The sequence below is a fragment of the Eleginops maclovinus genome, chromosome 8 (assembly GCF_036324505.1).
Source record: "Eleginops maclovinus isolate JMC-PN-2008 ecotype Puerto Natales chromosome 8, JC_Emac_rtc_rv5, whole genome shotgun sequence".
Classification (NCBI taxonomy): Eukaryota; Metazoa; Chordata; class Actinopteri; order Perciformes; family Eleginopidae; genus Eleginops; species Eleginops maclovinus.
In genome coordinates, this window is record NC_086356.1 from 14,706,964 (window position 1) to 14,730,126 (window position 23,163).

General features: G+C 40.2%; 1 protein-coding gene across 9 annotated transcripts in view; it reads right to left on the reverse strand.

The window, feature by feature from the left end:
- nedd4l (NEDD4 like E3 ubiquitin protein ligase) overlaps nucleotides 1–20,489 on the reverse strand; it is a 43,526-nt gene extending 23,037 nt beyond the window's left edge. For 6 of the 9 annotated variants that reach the window (XR_010166284.1, XM_063889519.1, XM_063889516.1 and 3 more), the window contains exons 1-3: nucleotides 6,393–7,527; nucleotides 1,478–1,528; nucleotides 28–89 (exon numbers count right to left, since the gene is read on the reverse strand). Coding sequence is in view for 8 of the 9 variants with exons in the window: in XM_063889519.1 (XP_063745589.1) it covers nucleotides 28–89; nucleotides 1,478–1,528; nucleotides 6,393–7,496 (1,217 nt within the window). In the remaining variant the exon portion in view is untranslated. Of the gene's footprint in view, nucleotides 1–27; nucleotides 90–1,477; nucleotides 1,529–2,216; nucleotides 2,253–6,392; nucleotides 7,528–11,021; nucleotides 11,076–11,946; nucleotides 11,986–13,439; nucleotides 13,522–17,734; nucleotides 17,809–20,159 lie in introns of those variants that run through there. The other 3 variants (XM_063889521.1, XM_063889520.1, XM_063889522.1) reach the window with 2 other exon arrangements.
- Between the last annotated feature and the right edge of the window lie 2,674 nt (nucleotides 20,490–23,163).

Consider the following 23,163-nt stretch of genomic DNA (forward strand, 5'->3'; position numbering starts at 1 on the left):
TGTTAGTCACGTCCAGCAGAGACTGACCTTCTGGGCCGCAACAGGAAGTCTTTAAACGTGTAGGGCCGCTCCATGGCAGGGTCCTCCGTCTGCAAATTAGGAGGACGCATTTGTTGATGTTAATCAATTGAACAAACAAGCAAATACACATGTTAGACAGGTTTAAAAATATCTTGAGTGATGATTTGACAGCCATCCCAGGATCATTATGCAACAGGGAGCTTCTCCTGTTACATATGGAACAGCAGAGAGGGCTTTTGTGATTCAAAGCAATCACACACTGCTCTCCGCGGGGCCAAACCAATCCACACTGGCTGCTCCCCACAACTGAATCAGCTAGTTTCTATATCAAAAGTACAATCTCAATATAATTTGGGATGTGGTGAAGCTGCAAGGAACAAACTGTCCGTCAAATCGCAGGAATAAAGAATTGGTTTCAAGCTTTTTAGATAATGCATGTAATTGATTGTTTAAACACATTGCTGATTAAAGTCTGAAGCAACATGATATCTCCCATATGTGTGACTCAAAAATCAAGGTTAGATACATAAGCTGGCATAAAGTTTCATGTCCTATGGTGACATTAAGTAACTTCAAGCTTGTAAAAGGCAAATGTAGTTACCAGATTTCTTCAGATGATTCAGTATGGCTGAAGTAAAAGCTGGTATAGGCAAGAACAGTGATGACTAAAGTAATGTCCAGTAACTATGAATAACACTTCCTATAACATGTAGTCATTCGAATAAAAACACCTAAAACGCAGATCACAGCATCTGTATAAGCAGTTTATTATTTTAAAGGCTAAAATAAGATTTCCAGTAGCAAATATCCTCTCTCCCTAAGTCTCTCAACGTGACTCAGCTGAGGCTTTTATCTGCTGCTAATTTTTCCTGAGCTTATGGGAGTCAAAAGGGACATTAATAATTAACCCTAACACCTTTTACTGAAACGCTTTTTAGGTGCACAGCTTAGACAGAACCCCAGAGAGCTTCATCAAGTCTGACAGCACAGTCTCAGAGGCGGGAAAGATTTGAGTTTAAAGGTCCTTTTCACTCCCATCAAACCTAAACTCTGCACATTATTGATTGTAAAAGTTTTAGTCTCACAGAAGTCCAGTTTTCAAGAGAGTAAATTTGTCACCAGTGCTTGAATGTGACGAGTGTAGGTCTTTTTCATTAGCTGTGAGGGTAGTCTGTCCTCAGGATACCCTCCTCTGTTTATATTCCAGACAGTCTGCTTTCCATTTCTAACAAGGAGTGTGCTGTTTCATCACAACAACACGCTACGTGTGAGCCGAGCACTTTCTCACACTCGAGAAGCACACACAAGCACACTTTTTGTCTGACCTTCACAGAGGTTATTCAGACAATGCAAAATTGTAGATAAGAAACAGCTGAGTATTCAAAACATTGTTATAACGGTCAGTCAGTCAAAACACACACACATGCAGACACAAAAAGAGATGCAAGTGACTCACCGGCAAATGACTGAGAGGAACATCAACCTGTCCCAGGAAATCATCTCTGGTCTGGGAAAGAAAAACAAGAAGGTCACCTTCAGCAGCTTAATTTTAGAAGTAGCAGCTTTTTCAGTAGTGTGACTGGGGAATACCAGCGGGGGGAAGAGGGTGGGGGGGGGAACCACAATGAACCACCAGAAGGTCCAGCAGCATTTTTCGTTTAAATGTCACAAAGAGTGAAAAAGATATAATTTTATGGACAGCCCCATCCAGAAATAACTTCTAGCCTTTTCTATGAACACCTGTAGTAATCTGTCCATCTCATATGGAAGTTTAATTATGTTTGAGCAACTTTATACCACATCTAAGTTTAAAAATCATACAATATTTGCTCTAGTGTCAGGCAAAAATGCTTTTATTTTATTTACCAATCAGATTTCCACAAATGTTCAATGCAAAAGGCTCAGTCTGGGATTGAATTGGTGTTTGGTTTCATTAATAGGAGAAGAACCCATGAACCCAGCAAGGAAAAACAACACCCACTGCCACCAGATTGAAGCAACGTCAGCAGGACAGAGGGAGTGAAGGATAGAGGTGCCAACAGGGGAGAACCAGGGAAGGTTTGTGTTTCAGATTCAAGAAGCCCGTAGATTTGTCCATCCGTTTTGTCGTAATTAATGCAGACTGACAGGAAAAGGGGGAGTGTGACGGATGATCGGGCTACACAGCAGCAGCCTCCAGTGGGAGTTGTGATTACCTGTGTGAGATGGAAAATGCCATTCTTGGAAGTAGCCTGTGTGTGGGACACAACCGATTTAGACAACAGGCAATAACTAACAATGATGTTGGTTTGAAGTCACTGGTGTGACAGGAAAGGCTGAGTTGAAACAATGCTTGGCACTTCTATGAGTGCAGTGTTTCTCAGTTTGAGTAACGGTCCACCAGTGGATAGTGGGGAATTTCTCAGCAACCTGGTTGTCTGTATTTAGTGTTTTAATTCCTAGTTTTAATATGAAACAGAGGACCTTCTCAATGACTCTGTAAGAGTAGCTTCACGGCTGCACAAAGTAGCACCTCTGTATGGAGAACTATTTTAAATTGAACTTTACGTGTGGGAAAACGGTTTGACAATAAAATGCCATGTTATGTTATGGTACCTTTTTAACTTTGAGTCGGCAAAAAAGAAAAGGTTTAAAACCACTTCTTAAGTCTAAAAGCTAAAACAAGCTAAACTTTATCTGGAATTGATTATTAAACTATACAGCAATCAGAAGGTTTTTGTTTGATCTGCTTAACAGACCTGGAATTTCTTGGTGAAAGGTAACAAATAAGTCACAAACAAAACAAGTAATTAATGCACAAGCACGAACACAGGGCACTCGCACACAAATCCAAACACCTCAAACACGTGACATATATATAAATATAAATATAAACACAGTCTAAATAATATCTTCTTGGAAAAGTCAGTACTATGTTATGACAGTATCTGCTTTCATTCCCCAAACCAACAACACCATTAATTGACTTCTTGCTTAACCATCACACATGTCCGATAGTATTACACTCTATCACATGAGTTGATTTACAACCTACAATTTCACTTTGAATCACTTTGTTGTTCTGTTTTATAAATAAAGTTCAGAAAAACAATCAATGCTGCAGAGATCTTTTCTGACCAGCTAAGATTTAAGGACGGATGACACTTTATCCTTTATCACATCGTGGCACTGAGGCGTGTGTCCTGTGGGATCGTCAGTAGAATTGGCACCATCCCATGGGGGACATGTACTCCTGGGACAAACGGCTGTTTTTTTCTGTCATTAACAATAACAAGCATTTTAAGCTGTGGGTATGTGTATGCAGAGGGATATAATTGCAGAGTCATCAAAGGGTCACAGTTGAGCCTGCAGCTGCCTCCCAGGGCCAGGTTACACTCAGAGAGGGAGGGAGCCGCTGACGACCAACAGGAGGAGGGACGCGGAGTGAAAGAGACAGATGAAGGATTGTAAAACAGCTCAAAAAAGTAATAGAATAAATCTGAATTATATCAGCTCACCCATCAAACGTACATGTCACGTACTAGTTGTCCGCAGATATGTTAGGGGTTTTATATATCCTCCTCTGGGATTTCTGCCTCAACCCCAGGACAATAGAGGTGAATGCAATTTGATTTGTATTTTTAAAAGCAGTGAAAAGAGACTTGAGAAATTCACAACAACATTCCATCAGAAACAATGGGCCTCATTCACCAACCATCCTTAAGAAATAACAAACTTCAACAGTTCTGCAGTGCTTCACCCAGTTTGGACCAAATCCTCTTAACTTCAGACTTGAGAGACGGGAAACTTAAGTGCAAAAATGTTATCTCTGGGTTTTTGGGAATCATTCCTGCAGCACTCTAGGACCCTGCACTTTAAGAGCAAAACAAATGTTCGATTCTACTCTTTTGCTGCTCGTCTCACAGTATGGTCCTAAACCTGCCCATAACGTACCACCTGTAAACATCACCCATCTCACACGGCAGATAACACGTACAGACTTGCCAAACTCCTAGAACCTAAAATAGCCATACTGGACTTTTTGATGTCTAGCTAGCAAAATAGAAACCTCAATCTTCCTGCAGCGACCCGACCACAGTGAAGGTATAATGGTTGTTGAGTGACCATTGCCTCCATCACTGTTTACATATTGCTTCATTTAACAGATTTGGGTTTTCTTTTTAACAATTGATGCCCCTTATTTCATTTAGCTCTGAGCTTCTCCACTTACTTCTCTACTGGTTTACCCTTTTCCCCACCCAAAGAACCTTTGTCACACCGCTTCAGGCCACAGGTAACATCTGAAAATGGCCCCAACATAGCTCACCCATTCTTACACACAGATCTAAGAACAGAAATACAAATGGAAACCAAACTGGCCTTCGCACACATCAGCTCGCCTGCATCAAGCAATGCTAACTGTAGTTGCCCTGAGCTGCCAAGAAGATGTTTATGAAGAGGTGGTAACAGACAGAGTTTATGACATACAGAAACCTGGAGCGGGTCCAGGCCGGCACTGAAGTGAGAAAAGGTTGTCTCAACTACTCAGTCTCGGTGCTGAGACATAGAATTACAATGCCATGCATTGTATCAAAGATCAGGGCTGACCCCCTCCAAACAATAGAAATTAGAAACCCTCATCAACGATACTGGACCAAAATAAAAAGAGAACCCCCCTCTCATCCATCCAGAATCCTGTCTCAGGTAAATATAGCTAGCCCAGTGGCCTGCAGAAGCTCTTTGTGAATGACGTTGAGGCAGGGCTGTAACGAGGGCATAGCTGTCTGCAGCTAGTCTCGCTGGCACACACACACACAAAACACACACCCGTAGTATACCATGCTCTAAAAAGGGGGCACACAAACTGTAGGCTACCAGTTGGGGAAGACCTGTCATTATGGTCTAAATGAGGATTCCCTTGTTGCAGGAGAACAGGGAATGCCCTGGGGTCACACCAAGTGTCTTTAGAAGAAAAGGGAAAGCTAATGATGTGTGGAATGCATTCAACTATGGTGGTCAAACATAAGACTTCAAATCTATTAAGATGCTTTTGTGTGGAACAGCCAATATCAGCAAGCCAATCCCACCCCGAGTGAGAAAAACAACAATGGTGATTTAAAGTTTATTGTGGATTTAAAGTTAATGGTCAGGATGCAAGAGAACAGTAACTGGTTAATCAAAATGTTAATCAGGTAATAAAAGCTGGGTGTAGGCCCTAGGGCACTGTGACGCACTACACAAACTTAATAGAATCTCCTTGTTGTAGTAGATAATCATTTTGTGTTCAGTATCAAAGATGCCATGAGGATTCTTCTCAAGCCAAAGCACTGGGAAACTAAATTGTCCAGACTGTATAAGTGTGAGGCACAATAGTTACGTTTCTGTTTGAGACACACCTACTATATATACGGTTAGTAATCCTTTTTATTATTTAAGAGCTGCAAACCAGAAAGAACATGAGGAGTGTGGTAAAGAATGTAATTAAGAAGAAGGCTGTGAATGATAAGGTAATATGACACACTAATTAAAAAGTTCAACTTTCAGATCTGTTTTGCTCCAGAAGTTTGAGCTACACATGGGGGCAGAACGGGCAGAAACATCACAGGACTTTCACAAATCAAAGGTTCTTAAGGCTTGTTAAACTTTTGATTGAAGTTTGGCCCATAATGACATCTTTATTTCTTAATCACTCGTGGAGCAGCTGCGAGGATACGGATCCATAGCAGCCTAGAGCCAAGGAAGACATGCCGCCTCCCGCTCTCAAAATCAACAACCGCACTAGAAACAGACTAAAGATAGAAACAGCAAACTCTCCAAGAGCACTGGCTGCAGTTAAGGGTATTAACAAACTTAAGTGTCACATTTCTGTGAAACAGAAGACAACAAGTGCATGGGGAGAAATGATCCATTCATCCATAAGCCTGTTGTTGCTTTTCCTTTCATGAGTGAATTGGCTGATGTGTCTAAAACCTCAAATGCCTGTGGTTTCAAAGTGAAGGAAAGCCAGTGTGTGTTTTTGTGATTTAGCTTTAGAGAACCACGTCTGTGCTTTTCACTTCCCAAAATGTCACCACCCGCTTCCAGCACCATACAGAGCTCTTCGCAGCTTGATTAAGTGAGTGACAAATTAGATATTAAATATGCAAGACACCTTACACCATTTTCATAATTTAGGTAGCACAATTATGGGCCTGAATCTTACTTCTCATACCCATGGACCTACGTAATGCATACTCTCTCTTTTGGCAAGACAACACACAAGCCATCATGTGTTCAACTAAATGTCATCTGAGTAAGATGACCTATCCACTGTTATTGTTTATGATTCATTCTGAAAGTGCTATCTTCATCATCAAAACTACACATCGTGCACATCTCATCTCAATCTTTACCTTGGGATTATTCCTGGTGGATTCATTGCAGAGGCTCACATCCTGATCTCCACCTCCGCCTGGAGTAAAATAGATCTTGAAATGCGGCTGCCTCCTGGAAGACTCCCCACTGATTTTGAAAGTACAACCATTAGCTGTGTTTCTTGCTTCCATTTGCTCCGTCTCAGTGTCTGTTTGGTTCTCTTTAACTTTGCCATCTGCACAAGTCTCTTGGTTTTGATTTTCCAGCAACGGCATCTGATGCGATGATCTTCTCTCCAGTCGTATCCTGGGGTAACGTACCACCTGGCTACCTCTTGAGCTGGTAAAGCCAACATCTGTGGATTCTGCCTGGGATGCAGCAGCCTGTGGCCTGCCCTGGCTCTGGTCCTGGTTAGGGTTTTTCTGGAGCTGAAACACTAGTCTCTGTGTTCCACCGTTAACAACAGAGCACTGGTCCAAACTCTGCTGCTGGACAGACCATCCAGTGCCCCCATAAGGGTGGATTCTGAAATGTTGGGTATCAGAACCATCCGCAGAGTTTTTCTGGATGCAAATACCACCAACACTGATACCAGGTTGGCCCCTGCTGTACATAGTATGGCCATTGGCGCCAATATTAAAGACCCTGCGTTTGGGCAGGTTCTGCTCTGTTGGAAGAGCTTGCGAGTTTAAAGTTTCTGGGCTGTAGTACGGAGGTGGCGGCTGTCGTGGAAAGTCTGTTTGGACTTGTGGTTCGGTATAGGCAGGCGCCGGTCCTGGAGGAGTATAACAGGGTGGCGGGACATCGTCATCAGCAGTATGACCACGAGAATCTCCATTAGTTGATCCATTGGAACGCTGAAGCGAGATGTGCATAGAGGAGCTCTTGGTGGGCCGTGGCTCAGTGTAGGAGGCGAGCTGGGGTATGAACATGGAGGAGCTGCGTTTAAGCGAAGGCTCTAACCGCGAAGCTCTTGGTGGAGCATGTGACGCAGCTGACTCCGTGGAATCTGGAGGTGGCTGCATGCGGAGCATCGTTACCACATCATTGTCTCCCTGCTGATCCTCAGAGTCTCCTTCCAGTATTTCCGGGGCTGTGTTACTGCGGCCTGAGCCAAAGTACAAACGCAGACGTTGAGCCATTTTCACCAAACGTCCCGCAGCTCCCTTTCCCTCTCACTTTCTCCCTGACAGGCTGTTTGCTACTCTCCTCTGGATCCACTGTCTGTCTCTTAGTGTCGCCCACTTCTCTCCTCTGGCTGGCTGTTTGACTGATCCCCCTTTTTTTTTTCTTCCACTTTCCCTCACCCCACCCCCCTCCCCTCCCACTCTCTATGAGTCTCTTTCCCAACTTTCCTTCCACAGTAAACTCTATTAAGGAAATAAGCGGCAACACAAAAACTGAACAGCCATTGCAAAAGAGCTGACAACTTTACACTGCGTACTAAGTGGGTAAGTGGGGGGGGGAGAAGAAGGATCCCTGTATGCCAAACTCTTAGCACTACCAAGCACAAGCAACAGACAGCAGAAATAGCCTGAGCCCAGTGACGGCTAGCATTCCTGACATGATTGGATAAGAGCGGCCGGCGCTCCTGGTTTCCGAGGTGACAGTGGGTTGCTTGTAAGTCATGTGACCACAAATGGCCCCAGCACCTCAAGTTACAACCCCATGCTGCCGTCAAGTGCCAACTGGCCCTCCAAACACACCCCACTTCCCATCAATGACCAAACTCTTAGGTCTGCCAGTTTTGAATCTCAATAATTTACCTTTTGATTTTGACATTAGCTCCGATCTCATTACCATAAACTGTGTCACAACGTGTCAGATGCAGTTACAAAAATCTGTGTGTGTGCAGTTAAGACCAAATGAGGGCAGAGTTTAAAAGACAGGTGTGGTTTTTTTGCAAAGACCTGGAAGTAAGGGGTCAAGAAAGGTGCCATTGGCTCTCCCAAATGGCAAAGCAACTGGTGTTATCCATCGCAAGAAGATCTCTGGCCATGACATCAACATTTCTACTAGTACTGATCTGCCTGAGCATCCTGCCATGTCCCCCAGGAAAGGGTGGGTATCAAGAAAGATAAGAAAAAAATCACCGAATGCCCCAATAAATCTGTTGTATACAAACAGACAATGTACCATCCATATCCTTTTAGGTAATGGTCACAACAGGAAGCAAAGATGTCCTTACTAAATTGTCACACTAGAAATGCTACATTTATCAAGAAATCTGGAGGACAAATTAAACCCTGTTGTCTCTTGTAGCTTGGAAACAAAACAAAAACAAAGTATAAGGAAGTTGTTTCTAAAAATGGGCCTAAAAAAAGGAAGAGGCAGAGTGAAGAGCAGAATATATGAAAGATTGCAGCTTTGATAAGGCACAGCCCTCTCTGGAGAAAGCATCCAAGTTTTCTTCAAACAGGATAGACTAAGCCATCTCCCAGACACTGCCAAACACTAAACTGTCTGGTGGTTTTATAAGCCACCGTTTGGATCCAAAAACTACCCAAGATACGATCAGCTGTGATCGTTGTCTGCAATACCGAAATCAGACAAAAAATGATGATGCTTAGCGCTAATGTACTATTTGGCTTCAGGTCAAATTGATTAAGAGAGAGAAGAAGAATATACCCTTAATCCTCCCACAGAGGGGAAATTTAGAGACTAAAAAAACATACAGTACTGCTCATTCTTGAGAGATGTCTTAATACTGCTGAAATTCACCAGTGGATCAGTAAATGGGTGTTTTGTGCTACATTAGTTGGTGAACTGTCTGCCTCATTGTACTGAACTGACAGAGAGTTGAGAATAATTTGGCCTTTCAGAACTGCATTGTCCAAAAACTGTTACTAATTCTAAGTACGGTTTAGTCCTCAGTGCATCACCGTATCCATCTGTAACTAGCCAAGTCACTGAAAGTGAACCGCAGTGGAAAAGTGCAACAAAGAAGAGGACGAATAAAAAAAAAGTTGAGGTAGAGAAACAGCAAGAAGAAAAAGACTGTAGAGCAAGAAGAAGCTGTGGCTTGGCAACCAGTTACACTTTGCGATGACACACTGCTAACAGTGTTAGGTACAGTCAATAAATGTGTGTGTGAAATGTTATGGAGAATGTTCTGTTTTAAAGAAACAAAATGCCAATGTGTGGTCCAATGGCAGTGAGCCCAGCTTGCCAAATGACGCAACACGTCTGCTTCAAACAAAGCACCATACTGTATTGGAGGTCTATTCAACCTATCTGTTACATTCGATGTTAGCTGTCAGCTTGATATGTAGTTCTCCTATATTTTGTAGGCATTTAGATTAGCTGAGGGTATCTACTGCATTAGCATCTCATTTATTACTCATAAGTGATCTATCATACATGCTGTAACCGAATGGTTAGACAAACAATTCATCTTGGCAGACAAATAGACCATAAATATAATGGACGCAAGAGACAAGCAGTACCTTAAAACAAATACTGGCCAGCGGGAAGGAGCTGCCTTGGCATGCACCTTGAGATAGTCACAAAAGCAGCTCCTCAGACATATAAGGAGAGGACTAGGCTTCAGACACCCTGTACTGGGCTTGTGTTTTCCTCTTCTATACGGCAGCTGAGAGCTCCCACTGTACTGACGAAAAATCAAAGCTGCTCTCTTCCCTGCAGACTGAGCCACACAAAATCACAGCTGTCGTACACAACACCAGTGTGTGCACTGATTTTATCACGTACAATGCATGGACATTTAAATGACTGAATGGGATTTAATCATAACATGTACCTTAACTTTATTGAGTTATGAGGAAAACTGCACTATGTGGTGTAACAAAAGTAACTGAAATCAGAATCTGAAATCTTTGGACCTCCCACACGGGTACTCTTAGCCTCTAACATCTTAGCCTGCGAGGCCCAGACAGAATGTGCTCCATCCAGCCAAGAACATCAACACTATGTTGGGCTGCATCCGCTGTTTGTTTTATCAGACATCAAACTGAGAACACAGACTCCAGAGTTACTGTGCATCCATAATAAACAAATATTACTGCAGCCCTAAACCCCCTAATCTAGTTGTCATGGCAACTGAGAGCCCACAACAGGCTTAATTTAACAAATGAAGGAAACCAGTGTTCTAGTATGTGGTGGAATTTGGAGAGATTTGGCACAAGGGGAAAGTAGGTGTTGTTAGTGCACTACAACCTTAAATTATAGCAATAAAACTATAAGATGCACAGACTGTACACTGTCTATTTTTCTTCCATGTGTACTGCAGTGTTTTTGTTTTCTGACCTAACCTGTTGTTGAAATCCTATGATATCAAATCTAGCAATATTTCACAAGATTCAAACTGTGACGGCACAGGGTGTTGATAAGGGTTTCTATGATGAAGTAACCAAACATCCCATAAATCATCCCACTTTATGTGTCACATAACAAAATTGACACATCACTATTAAGAAATGATCACTGGAGAACCCCATTATCACCAAAGAGAAATGGAACCAGTCTTAATACTGAGGTCTGAATATTATCAAGCGGAAAATAAATTGCATGAAGAAAATTAAAAAGAGGCTTCAGGTTTTGCTGTGGGTGGAAATAAATAAAATCAAAAGCTGTCAAAACATAACAGACTGAACCAAAAACAAATTGGTGTGATATATGCATCCGAGGTTATGAAGTGTGAAGCTTACCAATCTGTTTTCATCAAACACCTCAAAGAGTAGCCTGTGATTCTGCGGACACACCTGTGTGGCAACAAAACAACAGCAGTGATTATACAGCAGCCATCCAGTGGTTATAGAGCCAAAGCAGATACATACAAACACTTTGTGAGCAACTGTGTGTTTGCTTCTCAATCACAATACCTCACGATTACTTTGACTAGAAGGTAGTCAATCTCTAAATTGTGTAGCATAGGACTAAACTGTAATTCTTTCATAAATAGCAGGCAGTAATCATACACATGTAGATAAGCTTCCAAAGTCCAATACTGTCAGTATGATTACAGTGTCAGAGGTGAGACTAAACTGCAACCAAAGATTTACAACTCTAACACTACCACTCAAGAGTAAACAAGTGCAATGACAGGCTAGCATAGAGGAGGGTTCTGGGAAGGAAGGGAATCTGACACATAATAAAGCACAGTGAGGGGCGAAATCATAAAAGAATGGATTGCTGCTACTGACAGTACCATGGATTGTTCATCATTTGCATCGCTATCTGCCCAGTCTCAATGTTTGAAAAGTATAAATGTGCTCTGGGCTGATTCTTCGGTTATTAGGGTGAGAGTAAGTGCAGCTATAGTCCTAAACTCACTTGTTTATTTATGTATTTTTTCGTGACAACAGCCAAAATAATTGAAATAAAGTATAATAAAAAATTATAAATGTGCTCGATCAACTCTTAGACTTCATAACTGTGTGAGTCTTCAGTGCTAGTATTTGTGAATTGGACTGTATCTGCAAAAATATTCCTTAGAAGAATATTTGCCTTATTGATCAGGTGCACTAAGAAGCCCTTTGCTTGGCAGTGTCTTATTTGTCCGTGTCTAGCTGCTGCAAAAGCCATACAACCCTTCTATGAATCCACCCCAAAGAGTTTAAAACCTGAACTCACTCTGAAGTAGAATTCCTCGTTCCATTTGGGGTTGAGGGTCTGAAAAACAAAGCAAAGACAGGGTTGGATTGTTGATTAATTATCTGTATTAAACACAGGTAACAAAACAGATGTATAAAACATATCTAACTTAGAGACGGAGCCCAAGCGAGAAATTGGGTTCAATCTTGTGCGTGAGTGATCCCCTTACGTTGAGCATGTTTGTAGCTAACATGTCCCGGTGACTGGCATTAGTCCCTGGATTAACAGCCATGAGGATTTTCATCCACTTTCTGGATGAATCAGCTCAGTATGCAGATGCACAGACTGTCTCCTTCTGCCTCACACATTTTTTTTCTCAGACTCAGAACTATGTGACACATCTCATTAAAATTCCTTCGACGATTGAAATGACTTAAACACCAGAATGTCACAAGCCACTACGATTAATAAACACTTTACGACATTTTACGGCTGCGATAAAATAACATCTCTGTTAAAACAGCTGAGGAGATGACAATTACAAATGAACCCACTGCCCTTTGACAAAAAGCCATAAAGTCAGATTCTTCCTGATGTAATAAGGAGAATTTCCAGAAAAGCATACCAAAACACAATGTTTGTCATTAGCACTGATGCAGGTCAAGCATGGCTGTTTGTATCATTATTTTTCATGCCACAAGCCATACTCTCCAATGACAAAGATGCCATCAAAGGTGTCCCACTTAAAGACACATAGAGCTCATGGAAAAGCCGAGTAGGGATGCTTCATTTTCTGCTCCACATAGCAGTGCATTGTCAGCTATTTATATCCAGAAAGGCAACCATGGCCACTGGCAGCATATGTCTGCCTGCATGGAGGCCCGAGCTGACGACTCCAGCAGAGGGTTGGTTGGCAGCTACATGGAGCTAACCTAAACAACCAAGAAAGCAGTCATTCACAAAGATATAAGATGCTAAGTCCGGCTACTTCACAGTGTTGCACCCCACATGTTTTATATAACAGGTACGGTAGAATATGATTCTGCATTACAATATGGGATCTATAGACTATAGACACTTGTAATCGTATAGACCAGAGCATTCCACAACATGAGCAGGGAACGTATAAAATCACAGCCCACTTTAACCTTAAAATATCATCTGAATGTACTCTACAAGAATAGCAAGTAATAGCTCCCCCTGCTGTGAATAGATTTCCTCCCCAAAATAGGCCACTGGGGGGGAAAAGGGCTCACCCTCAACACTGTACTGAGAAGAAGGAAGCACTGCCTCTGGTGCTTTCCTGTGGGTAACGACCCTAAAGATTACACGATTGCCTTGATTTAAAGGAAGCGCGGTAGTCGTGACGGGTGTGATTGGGAAAGTCTCGGACCTCAACACTGTGACTGAAAATGGCAGTAAACATAAAGTGGCTGTACAGTAATAAGCAGTGCAGATGTAGGAGGAGAATGGAAACAGCAGAATAACGAAGTTACTACATGCTACAGAGGCGTTCTTACATCAGGACTTACCTTTTTAATGGTTTTTGTTTGGACTAAGGCAAGCTCTTTGTTTTCATCCGCAACGTACAGGGAAAGTTTGACGTAAGGATCGCTGCAGGAAAAAAAAAACAGGACATTTTACAAAGTCAGTGGCGAGAAAATAAATGATCTTGAGCTTTTCACAGTTCTCGCTTTTTAACAGCTTGAGCAAATTCACAGGTACGAATCTTCTCCTCACAGTCGTACGAGTATTTATCAAATAATATCTCACATTTATAAAAAATAGCATTGCTGACAAGATGCATACTTTTCAATATCAAAACAATGTTTTTCCAATTTCTTCCAAGATATATATATATATATATAAAATAGTTTTTATTCAAAAAACTTGACAAAATTATGATTTAAATCTGTAATTATCTGAGTAAAAAGCTAAAACCTGATAAACCTGTGGCAAGTGGCAACCTTAAATACCTGGCCTATCCATCTTTTACCATTAAAAACACATGGTTAAAATCATAGTGTGTTTGTAAAGCCTAGTGTGCCTCATGTGAGGTAAGTCCAAATTCACTTGTATCATCACATTATCAGCAGGTTCCAGAGCATATACTGTGAGGCTACACTCCGATTGTTCCCAGAGCTGAAACCTGAGTCTGCCACCAACACACCAGCAGAAAAAAAGAAAAAAAAAACCTGCTTCCATTCGGGTATTTTGAGATAAGGCTATAATGTCTTATTGACAAAGCAGAGTGCTAAAAATAGGAACTGCAAAACATTTTGAGGTGAGCAGTGAAAAAAGTGAGCAGAGTATGTGACTGTGTGCTACTTAAAAATAGCCAATTGGTTTATTTGAAGGTGCTGACAGGGTAGAAAATCTCCAGTGAGTTCTGGATAGAGAGGCAGAGCCACACTTTTCAGCACACAGACCAATTACTCTACTGATCCCAGTCCCAGTAGGCACCGAGAAACAAAGTCAGGTTATAACCTTTCCAAAACCTCCCTGAGAGGAAAAACGTCTCCCAAGTTTGTGTGTGGTAGTGACATTGGACATTGTTTAATCACTTCCTGCATAAAACCAACCATGGCTAACAAAATCACCCGTACACATGATTTGCTGCTTGTTCTTATTTCACTTCTACACACACATATGTATTGTTGATGTGACTATTCTCGGCGCAACAATGCGTGTATTACATAATGCACATACAGTAGTAGGCGGCACTATCAACACAAACAGGCAGAGGGGCTCAATAACTGTACACATGATTCTGTATTGTTCGCATTTTAAAAGTCTTTTGTTGTAGGCAACAAAAGAAGAGAACTATCCTACAGCGGTAGCTCGGAATAATTCAACGAAACACAACGTGCAATTTAGATTATAATACAGTACCTGACTTTCGAGCTTAAACTAATGATTATTTCCATTATTGATTGACTATTGATACTATTTTGATGTGCAGATAAATAAAAACGATACATTATTTATTTGAAGTGTTCTATGGTACACACATTTAACTGATCACAGCAAACAATGTGCTAAAAACCTTAACACATAACACTAATTACACATTGAAAGACGAAAGGTTAGTTTGGATTTGCGTTTAATCGTATTTTTCTGTCTATAATATAAAAGAAATTGAAAACAATGCCCATCACAATATCCTAGAGCTGCAAATTATCATCAAATGTCTTGTTTTTAAATGATAAATATTAGTAGTAGATCCAAAGATTAGCTGATCAATGTTCTCCACAAATCGATGTATTGACTCAAAGAAAAGGGTCAAAGATTTCCCATAATGCTTCTGTTTTCCTTGCCATTTTCTGCTCCTGAGCAAGGTTTCTTGAAATAACTTAAATCAATGTGTTCACCATCTGTTACATAAGTTATTTCAGAACACACCAACACTATATCTAGCTTTCACTCACCAAATCTCTCTTTTCCCCGTGCTCCCTATGAGAAGAAAATGACATTTTGATTGCAGTGGCAAGACACGATTTGAATCGCATTTCAAACCCTCTATGAATGCCTTTTAAATCAGATTAGCCATCATCAGTTTCCAGGGATTCTTAGCCATGCCAACTTGATATAGGCAGCAATACAATTTGGTATTAATATTTCCAAAATTCGATTTGGTCTGCCAGTAAGTGCGCATCCCATATTTTCTTGGGAAGTAGAAGGCGCAAAAGGGAAAAGGGCACAAGGGATGGGCAATATAAAAAATGAACAGCAAATGCATCCTGAGCAAAACTGCTGTTGCTTGATTGGTAATTTATGTCTTCCAGGAAGCCCACAGCCTCTGACTGCGTTTCTGGTGTGCTGTGATGTGCTGTGACTAAGCTAAAACAATGGGCCTACTGTATCTCGGCTGCACTGAGACTCCTTCTTGTCTCCTTCCCTCGTTCAACAGAAATGCTGCTGAAGGAGACCGGCTACTTCAAGTCAACATTGAGATGAAAGCGTGCATGGGTCGCTGGATTTAAACTGTAGCTAGGTCCACTTGTTGTTTGATTGCATTCAAGTTCCTCAAGTTTCTATCAACACCTTAGGAGAACAAAAACAAAACCTCAGGGTGTTTCACTCAGGCCAAAATAACAGGGTCGAAACACAATGGATCAAAGTAGCAGCAACAGGAACGAGTTAGAAGCATTAAAAGAGGAGGAAAGGAAACAAGCCAGCACTGTTTGAGCATCTTATGAGGGGACAGACTGCCAAGTCAGCACTGTCTCCTGTGGTAGGCAGTCAGTAGCCACACATTCAGACCTCATTCACTGCTTCTTCATTACCCTTCACATTTGTCCTGAGCAACACGGCACTGTCCTGCCAGCAGGGCATCAGGATGCTAACAAGAGTAGCAGTCACACAGCGCTAAACTGTGAGTCTCTTCCTCGGACACTGTTCTCTCTCTCATGGCTCAGATACAATGCATTTCTGTAAACCACAGTAGTGACAGTGTTCAGATTGAGATGAGGCTTTCGACCGATCATGTTGATTTCAGCCCGATACCAAGTGTCTTTTTTTCTCCATTACAGTATCTCGGGTAGAATAATTGAATTCTAATGGCATGGCTTTGCTACAAATGGGTGTTTTTTTCCATCCAGCTTGCTTTTTACCAGCACAAGTTAAAGAATGTAAATATGCGATCTTCACTGAGATATCATGGCACAGCATGATTGCAGCAGTGCTAAATGTATTTTAGCATGAGAATTTTCTTCAAGTTGTTGAGAATGAATATGAAAAAACATCACGCACTAAAGCTTATGACGCTCCCTAGATATAATCTCATTTTTTTATAGGCTAGCAAAGAACATCAATACAAGCGTCGCAAGGAATGCCCAGGAGAAGACAAACAATAGGTCACTGAATGTGCCTTTGAAAATAATGGCCGCCTATGACTTCCTGAAGGGTAAACAAATCTCTATTATAAAAGGGTTGTCGGTCATTCCAACTGTTGCATGAATGGATCAGTCATTTAATCTGAACCAATTAAATAAATAAAAAGGTATTATCCTTAAATTTAGGCCATAGACGTAATGGTTTAGCAGCAATCAATGGTGGGTCATTTCAATTTATAGGGAGTCACAGCTCTTAGCCACGCAAATCAAAAAGAAAAAAGATTTGAAATACAAATCCACAGAGGGACATTATGTAACATTGCTTAAAAGTTATGATAAGAGTGGGTTACTCATCATCACAGAATCGCACAGGAAGAAAGAAGGTCTGACAACAAAAGAAAAAAGGGCCCTTGATGAGCATTCAAAACCAACAACAGTGTAAGTTAAACATGTCTTCCTACGTGTGAGTAAGTACGTGGGGGTGTATAAGTATTACTCAAATGCTTTAACTATCATAAACGTGGGTTATGACTAATGAGTCGAATAGGAGAGGCTGGTAGGTAATGATTGATTAACACTTGGTGGTCAAGGTCTTTGTATGGAAGTGTAGTCATAACACTCTGCTGGCCAAGGTTGAAAGGACTAAAGGAGTTCCTCAAATGGCAGGATGCTATACTCACTGACATACAGGTCCTGAACTTGGGCTTGTGTTTGCTTTCCCTCACATAAATATTGTGTGTTACATAACAGTTATCAAAATAACATACAATAACAATATACATATGTGAGTTTTATAGAGTCAAACCCCAGCCAACATATTAAAATATAAGACTACATTTGACAAAAGAGGTGCATATGAGATGCTGATCTGAAGCACTGACCAGGCTGTTGAATACACAATGATGACATTATAACATCTTCTAAGGAACCTCTGATAAAGCCAGCATCTTCTGGTGTGTCATCAAAAAAAAAAGAAATCCTGTGATGCTCACCTCGCTCCGATGATGTCTTTCTTGGCCAGATCCATTCCTGCAATGACCTTAACCCGCAGCACTCTCGTTTCATTCTGCAGAAGAAAAAGATGATGCAGAAAAACATAAAATCAAATTCATAGAAAAAAATGATACAATAAGTCCAATCGTGCTGGGCCATGCGGTCACATACTTCTTCCCACACTATGTAATCTCATGTCTTGATAACTATATCGTTTTCTATAACCACATGGTAACACCTATTTTTGTATACTCCTGTGTGAATTAAGAACTTTTTTTAAAGAAATGTAGAAAGTATTTTCTCATTTAATAAAGAATTTGAGTGCAAAATTCACACAAGTTACAACTGAAATTATCAAGAAGTAACAAATAAAAAATGTCTATATATTCACAGTTTGTTGAGTGCATTCAAAGTGCGATCTAAAATCAAAACCTTAAATAAGTTTCCCTTTTAGTATTTCACGACATTTCCATATGGAATTGAGTTAATATGTGCTTGCATTATCAACTCAGATAACTTAATTGTGTACCCAGTATTAGAAGTCATCATGATTCAATTCCATTAAACGACATTAAATTCTTCTGAATAATTGCCAAGCGCTTTATCAACCCACACATTATGTGAACCTGCATGATGAACCTGCATGATGAAGTCAATAACCCTGACCGAGAAATGGAATGAGTTGTACCTAAAAGGATTTCTGTCCTGAAAGACTCCAGCATTAAGAACCCAGTACATGACAAAACAGAAGCTATATGGAAATATTTGATAGCAAAACATGACAATATTATAGTTCATATACGAGTCTATTAATATAATTCCAAATGCAACTGTACATTGAGATAAACCCCTTTACTGCTGTATGGTTGGTTCACAGATTAACTCAATCAAATAAAATGATAAATTCATTTCTCTACTGCAATAAGAATTGGGGTGTTGGTGAGAGATCATTGACACTGCTTTTTTTGTGGGTATCCTCAAATGGATAATAGCTTACAGGAAATGTGGTCATAATGGTGTATGCTATAGGTGCTTAGTGAATGGAGAAAAGGAAGGAATGAGTTTGGGGGGGTCAACCCAACCCAGCTGTTACCTGAGGCCATGGTCTTGTTCAGGGGGAGCAGCATTTCTGAATGTTTGCCTGAGGTTTGCCTATAAATGTTCAGGACGTGCAGTATCTTGGGTATGTAGACCACTACAAATGGAGATCACATGAGGTGATGTAATACCTGCAATATGGTGAATATTAACCAAAAATAGCCAGTGTTGCCATGTGGGGAGTTTTTTTTTTTTTACTGGCATTCTTCTCCAGTAATGAATGACAGACAGGGAAAAAGGCTATGAAAGTGAAAAGAGTTAACTCGTAAAAATGTTTCACACAATCACACTGGCTGAGTTACATTGATAGCCTGTGAAATAAAGTGTATCATTACCTGTTCTTCTACCTAATATTAACAGTAAAATATCAGATAAACAACCCCATTAGTTTTTGATTATTTACACAGTTAGTGGCAGTTTCATATTTAATGCATCGAAGACAAATGTCCAATAAATCGTGCCAGCGTCCTGCTATAATAGTGACCGGTTGGTCCATTGTTGACAAACTTAAAAATCTCATTCATTTCCATAACTCTGTTTTCTACAACCATGGATACACAAAAGAAAGAATGATTGTTAATCATCAATCCGGATCATCCCCGAAAAACATCTGGAGCCTTGCTATTTCTGAATGCATTGGTAATGTGTGACAGGTAGTTGACTGATCTGTTAGAAGAGGATTTTGTTCATCACTTAGTAGACTGCTCATGTTTGACTCGTAAGTATCGTGCTTCTATTTAAAACAACATTGTCATCATATTATTAACGTTACACTACGTTATTGATGTACATATGTATGTCAAAAACGACACAGAGCTCACCACTAAAGTAAATATCGACCTCAGTTGACAGAGCAAGACGTACTGTACATGCCTCTGCTTTAAACTCGTTTAGCGGTGAGCTCACCATCAAACAGCTGTGATCACTGACAAAAAGGCGGTGTTTAAATCAGACAGAGTGCTTTAGCTTGACATGCCACTCAACCCTACGTCTCCCCTGCACATCTGGGCTTCACAATAGCACGTTGGAGCTGCAAGTCGTGCAGACAATGACTGAAATACAGAGCATTGTGAGACTGTTAAACTCAGTCGGTTTGATGTCAATGCTGTGAATGCAAAGGGGTGCATCTGTTTCTAAAATGAGTAAACTAGTGGACACAGGCATGGAGGCAGGAAACTGACAGCTGCCTGAACATTACTATGGAATGTGGGAGAGGGCTTGTTAGCTTGACTAACGGCTAGCGTTGGTGTTTGCTATTTACGGCAGTGAGACACCTACTCATGACTGGTGTCTACATAACAAGGCTTTGTTGAGATTAAGGCTTACCTCATCTTCTGAAAGTCCATATATCGGTTCGTAATTCGCAGCCATATAGCCTGCGGTCCACGCTATACAGACAAAAACAAGCCGCTTGCTAGCTAGCCTTGAACAATAAAGTCCCACTTTGCTCTCTCTGCCTTCTGGTGGTGGTCAAGTCCACGGTGAGACCTTGTCCTTGGCACAGCACGGAGAAATTAGGTTCACAGCCGGATAACGTAATCCTCCCAGCGTGGTCCGTATCCAGGACACAACCTGGAAATAAAAAAAAACTGTGTCCAAAATCTTTCAACTGAGACAGATCGCTTTTGTCAACTCCAAGCTTATCCCCCGAAACGTTTTGACACTAGACTTCCTCCTAACAGCTCAGCCAATCGTGTGCCTAATAGACGTGATTGCTGTCAAAATCGACCAATAAAACGGGACGTGAATTCCCCAAAGCTCCTCAACTGCCAATTACATATGCGGAGGGCGTGGAACTGGGGTGTGTGTTTTTTCCCATTTTTCAGGGTGTGTTAGGCTGTGCCTCGCAAAGTAACTAAGTCTAACATTGTTCCATTTTCTTTTTAGATATCAATATAAGATATAACGTTGCATTTCCAGCTGACTAGTCTGATAATGGTGGTTACTCCCTCTGGTCTTTACCATTCAGCCCTGAGCGCGTTCCTGTCAGGGGCGGGGCTTATGCAAAAAACAGCCAATCAGAAACAATCAGATTAGATAAAGCTAGTGATCCCCATCACGAATTTAGGTCGATGAAGAGGTTAAAGTTGGAGTCAACGTGGGAAATTAAATTAACTGTAGTTTTATCTAGATCAGAATTCATAATATTATGTAAAAAGAAACAGAGAAGTTTAAAAGAAGTATATTTTAAAAGAAGTAGCAAATGTGTGTATACAAAAATATAGATTTAGTACACAGACATATCTCTTTGGATACAAATGTAATCCATGAAGACTATAAAAATGATGAGCAAACATACTACCGTGAGACATTTAATGAGTATTGTTCTTGTTCTTGTGTTGGCCAATCATTTTTGTTAATGTATTATGTAGCCTACTTATGTTATGTTGTTGTTGGTTCGTACTATCGACTAAATTATTATTACAAGTAGAGAGTACAAAAAAGAGGGTATGAAAGAGTTCATATTCACGATCAACATTTAGTCTCAGGATAACATCTAGTATTGTTAATTCATTTGGAAGACAACTCTTTGTTTATATAGTTTTAGTAATACATGGACATCATCACATGTAAAAGCCTCTTTGTTGCTCATTTATAATTCATTCACAGCTCAGTAACATCTAAAGTAATGTTGTTTTCTTCAAAAATGACATTTCATGAGCAACACTGGTCCTATGTTGCCGCCTAGGTGGACTACCAATGAAAGCCTAGCAGACTACATAAATACAATGGATCGCTTTATCAAAACAGTTCCCGAAAGCCCCGCTAGATGTCACTACATAGTCGTGATTTCCTATAGTTTCCACCGGTTTGGCTGTGCAGTCAGATAGCAGATGTCCTGTGATGGAGACTGTCACATGGACACAGAAACAGTAACACATTGCAGTGTAGTGTTTTATTTCTAGGAAGAGTATAGGTTTACGTCAGTGACTTGTGTCTCAGTAATTTTTTTTATTTTTTTTTCAACCAAGCATCATAAAAGCAGGCACAAGCAAGCAAGCTGTCAGACTAAAATATTAAAAGTAAACAAAAGAAAAACACGTTTATTACAAATACAAATCAATTTAAAAATGATAATGTAACATGACATGTTCTACATCCATCACCCACCCTGGTTCATATGTTTACTGGCATTCACCATGGCTATGTCACATAATGGGACTTTTCATTCAACGTGAAGCGCAGATGGTCATATTATATAACATTATTGCTCCTAAGTAGAGCTGAAAAGGGGAGGGCCGGAAGTTTTCCAAGCCACTCTCGACACAATCATTCACTCCGTCAAAATGCTCTGCAAAAATGCAAACATGCACTAATGATTGTTAAGTCCCTTTAACCAAATCAACATACGTTTTTGTTTTTGTTTCTTAAAATAAAAGAGGGATTTATTTACCAATCATTGACATCATATACATCAATCACAAATCCCTGGTATATTTCAGATGAAGACTGTACAACAACAATTAGATATGTTGAGCGAATATTGTTTTTTATTATGATTATGACATAGACTGTATATATAGACTATTGATTATGACTTCAGTACACATTTGAATTGGTTGTATTTTACGTGATTATCTTTCATGCACGATTAGACTGCTACTCTAAAATTCTGAGAGAAATGTTGTACTTTTACTTCAACATTTATTTGACATTTATAGTTACTTTACAGATAACCATTTAACACAATATCATGATCTGATCAAATATTATACATTGTTGCATATTATAGTAATCATTTATAAAAGAATTGCTATTAAATATAATAATATTATCCAACAGTTACTCCATTATAGGATACCTGATAATGATATCACTTTTATGATAATACAAATGCAGCCTCTTAATTGATATGGAGATATTTTCAATATGGTTATTCTACTTTTGCTTTGTTATTTTTCCCCACTGTTTGACAGTGACCAATTGAGTTTTCAATATCTGAAAAAAGCTCTACTTAACTTTAATAATATACAGTGGTATGCAAAAGTTTGGGCACCCCTCTGAGATTTCATGACAATTTGCTTTTCCTTTATAATAGAAGATCACAGCAACAACATTTGTTTTCCTACAAAGATGTAGACGTTTTAGTGTTTTCCAGACCAAAATTCTTAGGGTAGCATTACATAGTTTTATTATAATAAAATAAAATGCAAAAAATGGGATGTGCAAAAGTTTGGGCACCCTTATAAATAGCATTCATTTCAACACCTGTACGGATTTATAGCTGACAGGTTGCTGCACAAAATTGCTTTGATTAGCTCATTAGACCTTCAATTACAAAGACAGGTGGAACCAATCATGAAAAAGGCTATTTAACATAGGTAATAGC